The 9440-nt window shown below is 34.2% G+C and overlaps 1 protein-coding gene across 3 annotated transcripts; it reads left to right on the top strand.

Annotated features, from left to right (window-relative positions):
• Nucleotides 1–3073: 3073 nt before the first annotated feature.
• On the top strand, nt 3074–9440 carry LOC120086558 (DUF630 family protein, putative (DUF630 and DUF632)). 3 transcript variants are annotated; one of them, XM_039043269.2, is made up of 6 exons: nt 3074–3297; nt 3403–3521; nt 3775–5565; nt 6175–6386; nt 7542–7765; nt 8062–9440. In XM_039043269.2, the coding sequence occupies exons 3-6, from the start codon at nt 3951–3953 to the stop codon at nt 8837–8839; spliced, it is 2829 nt and encodes a 942-aa protein (XP_038899197.1). In that variant the 5' UTR covers nt 3074–3297; nt 3403–3521; nt 3775–3950; the 3' UTR covers nt 8840–9440. The 3 variants fall into 3 exon arrangements, with proteins under 3 accessions (XP_038899197.1, XP_038899199.1, XP_090173336.1); XM_039043271.2 differs by having other exon boundaries at nt 3120–3297; nt 3772–5565; XM_090317210.1 differs by lacking the exon at nt 3074–3297 and having other exon boundaries at nt 3383–3521; nt 3772–5565.

The raw sequence follows: 9440 nt of genomic DNA, 5'->3' as shown, positions 1-9440 counted from the left end.
ATTATCTCTGATTTTTAATAAATGTTTAAAAAATTAAACAAAATTTAGAACGATGTAGCACGGACCTAGAATGAACGAATATTCAAACTTGTGTTTTAAGTTATCACCACACAATTTTAGGTCTTAATTTCCTTCAGGATCCATAAGGGTCTATACTACAATAGTGAATTTAAAATATTTATTTAATGAATATAGAGTATGTTAATTTAGTCATATTGTATTTATGGCTTTCACGCATAATTTTGATCGTCATAAAAATTTAAATGTAGGTCTTAACTTAATAACTTAGGTCTCATTTGAAATCATTATTATTTTTATTATTCTTAAAATTAATTTTATAAATACTACTTCCACACTTATAAGTTGTTCTATTTTTTGTTATACACTTTCTAGTTTTTACGGATATTTGTGAAAAGTCAAGTCGTGATTTTGTAAACTTTTTTAAAAAATTGTTTTTATTTTTTAAATTAGATTAAAAATTGAAATTGTATTAAGAAAGATGAAAATTACCTTAAAAAAAATATTTGAAAGGTGACAAACATAAATTTGAAAAAAAAAACTAAACATAAATCATTATGAAACCATAATTTAATGATTATGTCTAATAATGTAAAAATATTAAACTAGTACAAAATAAAAGCATGCTAGTGAATATTATAAGAACAAAATGACGAGTATATTTGAAGCAATTTTTGGCAGGAACAAAAACACTTCTCCCTTCATTGAAAAAAAAAAAAAAAAAAAAAAAACTATTTTCCCTCAAAAGCATCATGTTTTTTGGTAACATAAAAGTGCTCTAGAAAAAAGTGAAGTATCCAAAGTAATTAACTAGTTTGGTTTAGTTTTTTTTAGTAATTTACTAGTTTGGTTTAGTTTTTAGTATAAAATTAGACATGTTGATTAATATTTGAAGAGAATAAAAAATTATTGGTTTGGAGTCGATTATTTAAGCGGTCGATTCAATTTTATTTCCTTTCTTCTTTGCAAAAATTGAAACCGATCATAAAATTTGATTTTTTTTCAATTTTCAAACAGAATCCTCCAAACTGACCGATTCCAGACTGACCCGACAAAGCAATTTTAGTTGATTGGTTCAATTTGGTTATTGATTGACCTAAAAACTAAGAAAAGAAGAGAGTCCTCTTTTTTTTTTAAAAAAAATTTAATTTTAAGATACCTCTATAAATCAAACCATTGGTAGTAAGTAGATAACAGAGAAAATTTTCAAACTCAGTAGAGATTAAAAAAAAAAAAAAATTACCTTTAAATGATGTAAACTAAGCCTAAACACTTTGTCTAAGAGTGTTTATAATTAAAGTGTTTTTTTTTTCCTAAACCCACGATCTAGAGACTAAAAGAAACCTTATTATTAATATTATTATTATTATTTTATTTTGTTTTCCCCTAAAGTCATCTCAAACACATCTAACACTATATTTTAATCAATTTCTAATTACAAAACCATATTTTAACGCACAAACAAATCAAACAATCCTTTTTTTTTTTTTTTTTTTTCGTGAAAGGAACAAATCAAACAATCTTAAAGCGTTAAAAGGTAAAAGATATATTAAATGAGCATACTATTAAAGATATTGTTTTTTTACCTCTCACTTGTTAAACTATATCAATTTTACTCTTAAATTTTCGATCTTTTACCTAATTATTCTTTAAAATTAGATAAATATAATCATTTTTACTTTAAAATTTTAAAATGTTGCCATTCTAACCTTATAATAAGCTATCACTATAAAAATCATTAAGAAGCTTTTCTCGTGTAGGATTAAGAAATTATAAAACATACCTATAACACGAAGTAATTTTTTTTTAGTGTTACACCAATAGAGTGTTTTTTTTAATTTATAAATTTTGACAAAATTATAAAATGGTTAATACGTGTCAAACTTATTTTTGTTGAAAGCTTTATTTTATTGAAATAATGAATATGTAAAAGTTTTTACATCATTTTATATGTTAAAATTAGTTGGCAAATTAACGAAAATTGAACCAAAGATAGCATATACAATATTTAATAAAGTCTATAATTTAATTTGTTAAAGATTAAGGTTCAAGTTCACATAACCTTACAAGTTAAATTATAAAAACAAATGAATATAGCAAAACTTTTACGTAGTTTTCCATTTTCACACCATCGAAAGAAGGTACAATTCTAAAAATAAAAATAACTTTTTTTTATAAAAAAATTGCTTCATTTTTAAAAACATTAAGTGAAAAGCAAGTAATAAAATTTTAAAAAAAAATCATTCATTTAAAAAAGAGAAAGAAAGTTAGGAATTGTTTGGGACTCGTAATGGAATGAGTTTGTAGTGTAATGTAATCCAAAATTCATATTTGAGTTGAGTGTTTTAAGCTAAATTTGTAATATTAAACTCATACTCATTAGGAATTAGTTGGTACTCATGATGGAATGAGTTTGTAGTGTAATGTAATAAAAAATCCATATTTGGATTGAGTGTTTTGAGCTCGATTTGTAATATTAAACTCATACTATTAAGATTCTTTGGGGTTCGTAATGGAATGAGTTTGTAGTGTAATGTAATCCAAAATCCATATTTGAATTGAGTGTTTGGGTTCGATTTGTAATATTAAACTCATTCAATTTCAACAATTTTCAACCTAACCCTCTTTTGCATCGTTTTCACATTTGATGATTTAATTTCCTTTCCACATTCTATTTTTCACGCATTCAACACTCATCTGATTTTCAGTAATCTTGATTACATTATAGTTTTGTAAAGGTAAAGTATATTTTTTAACTTCGTTTTAAAAATTGAATTGTAGAAAAAAAAATTCAGAGTACTAAGTTAGTATGAAAAATTTTCCATATTACATTCTTTCATGCTTGTCACAATGGTTGTATCTAAAAATTATGTGAAGTTTACGAATTTTATTTAATGACGTGTTAAAAGGATGAAGGGAATGAGTTAGTACTACATTTTTTTTCCTCAAAAACTAAAAAAAGGTAATTTTCTTTTTTTAAAAAAGAAGTTTCTGTTTAAAAAGAGGAAAAAAAAAGAAAAAAGCGAAAGGGAAAAGGGAAAAAAAAGCTGAAAGCGGCAATGCAATAATGACAAAAACAAATCGGTTACCAATGGCGGGTTCCACGAGCCTCGTGTTCCTCTGTTTCTGACCTTCTTCTTCTTCTTCCTTTCGACTCTGAATTTCCAATTCAATTTCTCTGAAACACACAGACAAACAGCCAAGCGAGTAGACCGAGAAACAAAGAAGAATACCCACTGGACAAATTTTGCTCAGATCTCCACCTTCACGCATTCCCATGTCTGTTTTCCTTTCCTTTTCTCTTTCTATTTTCAATTTCTTCTTAATTTTTTATCTCCAAAATCACTCCAATTTGTGAATTCCGGTTCTTGTTTTTACTTTCAGAATTGGGATTCCTCTAATTAATCCTCTTCCCAAGTATTCATTCAATCTCTTTCTCTCTCTGTCTCTGATTCTGTGCTCCTCGCATGGACGGCTATTACGCATTCTCATCGATCTCAACGGTCAGTGCTTCTTCCTTCTTGACTTTTGCGCGATTTCCCTCTCTTTCTAATGGGGTTTCTTTCTTTTATCGGTTCGCACTTGGAGGTTTGCTGTAATGTGTGTGAATCAGAGCTTTGCATTTCCCCTTGGAGTTGATTTTTTATATGATCTGCTTCTGTGATTTGTTTTTTTTAGTTTATGCTGTTCGATTCGTTTGATCTGTATCTTGTTGTAGTTGGGTTTGTTCTGAAATTTGCTTTTCTTGTCCAGTAGATTATTTCTGGATCTGGAGTGGTCGATGTTGCTCATGATGCTTCTCCCTGTTTTTCATCTCCATCGATTTGGAATCGGGCGGATATGGCGGCTATGATTAGGAGGGGTATGCCGGTGTTCTTTGGTGGTATTGGCCTAGGGTTTTGCTCTGGGGTTTTTCTGTGGTTTCTGTTACCATGGGCTGTGGAGGATCCAAGGTGGACGAGCTTCAATTGGTGACTCTTTGTAGAGAACGGAAGGAGTTGATCAAAGCCGCGTCTCGACATCGTTATGCTCTTGCTGCAGCTCATGTTACGTATTTTCAGTCTCTCAAAGACATTGGTGAAGCTATACGTAAATTTGTTGACGAAGAGATTGTGATCTCTGGTGCTGAATCATCATCCTCTCATGGCTCTCCTGTTCTTACACTGCCATCCGATGAAGGGAAGGGGAAGAGGAAGAAACCGAAATCTGGTGAGAAACACATAAACTCGTCTTCTTCTTCCTCGGTTTTACATTCTGTTTCGATTTCACATGAGCCCTCTCCTCATGAAGACGAGATTGACGGTTCTCACTTGCATTTATCATCTGGATCGGAGTCTGAATCTGAACACAATTCTTCGGGTCATATTCATATCGAGGATAGCCCAGTACATGATGAAGTTCATAGCCATCCTCCTTATGCTTATCCGCCAAGGGATACCCCATTTCAAGAAGAAGTTTATAGCCATCCTACTTATGCTTATCCGCCAAGGAATGTCCCAGTACAAGATGAAGGTCATAGCCATCCTTCTTATGCTTATCCGCCCAGAGATATCCCAGTACAAGATGAAGGATATAGCCATCCTCCTTTTGCTTATCCGCCAAGGGATATCCCAGTACAAGTTGAAGGTTATAGCCATCCTCCTCCTTATGCTTATCCCCCAAGGGATTGGAGTTCAACGAATACATACGCCTATTATATGCAGAAGTCAACCACTCCGGCGACGACGGTAATGTATGATGGGCCGGAAACACATACAGCTTCAGATGGGCAGTTGCCTGGTCCATCGTACAGTTATCCGCCATATATGCAGTATGGAAACGGAGGGTTCTATGGGTTTTCAATGGGTTCACCCCCGGATTATAGTATGCCCAGTCAGCAGCCAAGGCGCCCTGCTACTCCACCGCCTCCGCCTTCTCCGCCGAAGGTCTCTGCTTGGGATTTTATGAATGTTTTTGATGGTTATGATAATGGTTATCAGGATTATAATTCAGGAAATAGATATGGGTATGGTTCCATTCAGAGCAGTCCTGATTCCAATGAAGTGAGGGAGAGAGAAGGGATACCTGAGTTGGAAGATGAAACGGAGCCTGAAGCTCTGGAAGAAATTAAAGAGAGGAAGAAATTGAAGGTGGAGGCGATGAACAAGAATCTGAATTTAGGGGAGGGAACTTCAAAGTTTGTACCACCGGAGAGTAGTGGGGACAGCTCAAAGCCTGTGCCATTGCCAAATAGTGATAGCTCAACGGTATCAAAGCAAAAGGGCATAAATAACAGTCCTGATACACTTGTGTCTAAAAAATCGGAACAGGAGCCAGTGGAGAAGAAAGAGGTGAGTTTTGAGATTGAGGAGACTTCAACATTGGATATCGAATCTTCCAAGAAAAGTAATTTAGCCACATTTGCTGCCTTTGGTACAAGGGACCTCCAGGAAGTTGTGAGTGAAATTAAGGATGAATTTGAAGCTGCTTCTGGCTATGGGAAAGAGGTTGCCATGTTGCTTGAAGTGGGGAGATTGCCTTATCGATCTAAGATCACTGTACTTAAAGGTTGGTACCAACGGGGGGACTGGTCTTTTAACTTTTTCTTCTTCTGATTATATCCTTAAAACATCTCTCTCCCTCAATGGAACAGTTTTTCATAATTAATCTGCTAAATGCACCTTTTTTGGCTTCTTGTCGTGGTATGTAAATAATCTATGTCTACTATTTACGGTATGTAAATAATCTATGTCTAGTATTTATGGCGCATCACGCTCAGGTGAGCTGGGTTGCATTGACCTTTTAACAAACATTGACACAATATGTGTATGTATATGAAATGATCATCATTTTTTCCATGGATGAATAACATAATGAAGGGATGCAACTCCTAAAATAATACATGGTATGGCAGCAAGTCTTGTTGTTTATGGCCTCAGGTTTTCTAATCTCCTTTCTGGCTTTGGGTTTTGTTGGAATTTGATAAGTTTGACCCAAGGTAACCTTGGGATTGAATTTCTAGAAGTTGCCAGATGCATCTTGATATTAATATTTTCTAAATACTTACTGTTTGGATCTTATTTATTTCCTACTGCCTATATTGGCGAATAGTTTATTGCCATATACTAGAGGGAACAATTAGTTGCCGGCGTTACAGAAATTCCTGTTATTTTGCAGTGATTCTTTCTCGGATCCAGTACTTGGTGGCCCCTTCCTCAGCATCTTCTCAGCCGCCATTGATTTGGTTGGACCCTAAGACGGTGAAAATGGCCAAAGCATACACTGGGTTGAGCAGTCCTGGCAATGAGTTTGACTTGAAATCTGGAAGCCTTTCATCTACGCTGGAGAAGCTTTATGTATGGGAGAAGAAATTGTATAAAGAAGTTAAGGTACTGATGGATATAAGTTATATTCTAATTTTTGCTTCTTGGTTATGTAGTTGATTCGATTCCAGTTGTGTTCCTTAATAAATGCATTAAAATATGAATTTGTAAAGAGTCTAGATGAACTAATTGTTTGAATTTTGACGTGGGTACTGTCCTTTCTTTTCCCTCATTCATACCCCCCCAATCCTTGCTACATTCCATGATAGAGAATGTTTGGCATCCTTTTCAATGTGAACCCTGTCAAATTTGGTGAATGTGTTTTAAGATAAATAGAATTCATGTGCACACAAACAATCCTAGACTCTAATAAAAAATAAGACAATTATTATTAAGGACATATGCTTGCGATTTTTTATTCACAACCTGATTTTTGTTCTCTACTTTTTCTGAATAATACAAGCTCATTCTTATTGCAACTTTCTTTTGGTCTTCTGTTATTGGGGCAGTTGTTCTAAGGATCCTTGCCATTTGGCTCTTGTTTTGTTGATGGACAGCGTCAGGCGCTGCAAAAAGAGCTTTCTAGTTAGGTTGCAGATAGATATGTTTAATTTACCCAAATAATCAATTGATATTAGTATAATTTTTTTGTTTTAATTATTTGATTTTTCTTGTGTTGTCGGGTCCACCGGATATGATTGGACTATATAACGAAGATTAGCATTGCCCCTGCATAAGAACTATTTGTTGATTCTTCGAGTTGTCGAGGATTGGGCTGCTGGCAAAAGCCTTTTTAGACAAGACATATGAAAGTTATTACATATGATTGTATTTAGCGTTCATTTTACTGTCTTTCTTGAAACTATAAAAATAAAATGCTTGAGAGAACGAAATTATCATATCTCAGTGTGTGTGTTTTTAAATTTTTTGTTATGTATAAATAATCTCTGTGGTTCTAGCTTCCGAAGCATGTGAATGACCTTTAATGATGGCTGCACATTATGAACTCATGGGTGAAGGTAGCTACAATTTTTTTTTTGGTAGAATAGGAAATGGCTCGAATGATGTTGTGCAGTTGACATGAAAACGCTGTCCTATTCAGTATTCATAACAAATCTCCAATTTGACTTCTAGGATTGGTGCGTGTAGCTTGATTGCTTTTAATTAGGTGTCTGGATAGAAATAACTTTCCTGACTCTACTGTTATGTGCTTTTGGCTAGGATGAAGAAAGGTTACGTGTTATTTATGAAAAACTGTGCAAAAAGTTGAAAAGGTTAGACGAACATGGAGCTGATTCCAGTAAAATTGATGCTACTCATGCCTCTATTAGAAAATTATCAACCAAGATCGACGTCTGTATCAAAGCCGTTGATGCTATATCAAGCAGGATACAGAAGTTACGGGATGAAGAATTGCAGCCTCAATTAAATGATCTTATTCATGGGTATTCAAACACTTCCGATCTTGATTAGTCAATTCTTTTGAAGTTGAGGGAACCGTATGAAATTTTCTTTTCTGCTAAAGATTAAATAGAGAGATGCAATATGCATTAGTTATTTTAACAAAGGATTTCACATGATACCTTTTAAATGCTTGGATAAAATCACTACAAACAGCCTATTAGCTTTGGCAGTTGCTAAGGCATTTTTGTTTGCAAGTAGCTTGACATGAACAAGTAATGAATTTTGCACGTCATGACATGTTTGGTCTTCATTGTTAAAACCTCTTTGTTACATGCAGGTGGATAAAAATGTGGAGATCCATTCTCAAATGTCACCAGAAACAATTTCAAGCAGTCATGGAGAGCAAGATTCGCTCATTAAAAGCTAGAACCGGCTCTCGAAGAGATGAGAGTCTGAAAGCTACTGTGGATCTTGAAATGGAACTTGTCAATTGGTGCAGCAGATTTAGCAATTGGGTTCGCACTCAAAAAGCTTATGTTGAATCATTAAATGGATGGCTCCTACGATGCCTTAACAAAGAGCCTGAAGAAACCGCTGATGGAGTTGCTCCTTTTTCACCAGGTCGGATGGGAGCTCCGCCAATTTTCATTATTTGTGATGATTGGCACCATGCTATGCTTGAAATTTCAGAAGATAAAGTGGTTGGTGCCATTCATGGTTTTGCTTTAAACTTACATGAGTTATGGGAAAGGCAAGATGAGGAACAACGTCAGAGAATCAAAGCCAATTTCCTTTACAAGGATTTTGAAGAACACCTTAGAACCTTGAAAATGGAGAGAGCAATGATAAAATCTGACCAAGATGAGGCATCAGGAAGAACTGCACTTTCCAAAGTTCCTTCTAAAAATGAAGTTTCACCACCAGATGATCTGAAAGCTAATTTGGATTCATTGAGGAAGAAGTTATATGATGAAAGAGCAAAACACAAGGATGCCATTAAACTGGTTCATAGTGCTGCTTCAAATAGCATACAAGCAGGCTTGGTTCCAATTTTTGAGGCTTTGGAAAAATTCAGTTCTGAGGTCATGAAAGCTTATGAGCAAGTTAGACTTTAAAACTCTTAGAGGCTAATACCTGAAGTACAATTTAGCTCCACCACATTCGTTTAAACAGGATTGTACTACAGCAGGTTGTGTGTGATCGGGAGATACTCTGACATATCGGCACTCGCAAATCCTGGTAGGCATTTATTTAAAATCCCCTCCCTTTCATGTACATATTTAAGCGATCGAGATCACCTGGTGTATGTATAATATTAGGTTAGGAGAAGGAAACCATGAAAAAGTATTAGAAACACTGAGAAAAGAAGAATGAATAAGAGAAGCTTAGAAGCGATATTTTCGGAACAAAAAGTTGGATTATAATTTTGAAGAGGAGAGAAGGGTTTTATTAGAGGATTAAGGAGAACATAGATAATAGAGGTCAGTGGTGGTATTGGTTACTTTGCTGTGCCTTGGAGAGCTGTGAAGTTGGTGCAGGTTTTGAAAAAAAAAATGGTTTTGTTTTGCTTAGCACCTTCGTTTGGATGGATAGGAACAGGAATGTTGTATAGAAATTCATTTATTGGTGCATTTGTTGTAAGTTACATTAGATTCTAGAATCTCCAAGATGGAAAAACTAACCCAAATTTTGATAATCTATGTTTTGGAGGAGTAA

The sequence above is a fragment of the Benincasa hispida genome, chromosome 9, assembly GCF_027475165.1.
Source record: "Benincasa hispida cultivar pf3 chromosome 9, pf3_genome.v1.1, whole genome shotgun sequence".
Classification (NCBI taxonomy): domain Eukaryota; kingdom Viridiplantae; phylum Streptophyta; class Magnoliopsida; order Cucurbitales; family Cucurbitaceae; genus Benincasa; species Benincasa hispida.
The sequence above is the reverse complement of the archived record's forward strand: the minus strand, read 5'-3'. Positions and strand labels throughout refer to the sequence as shown.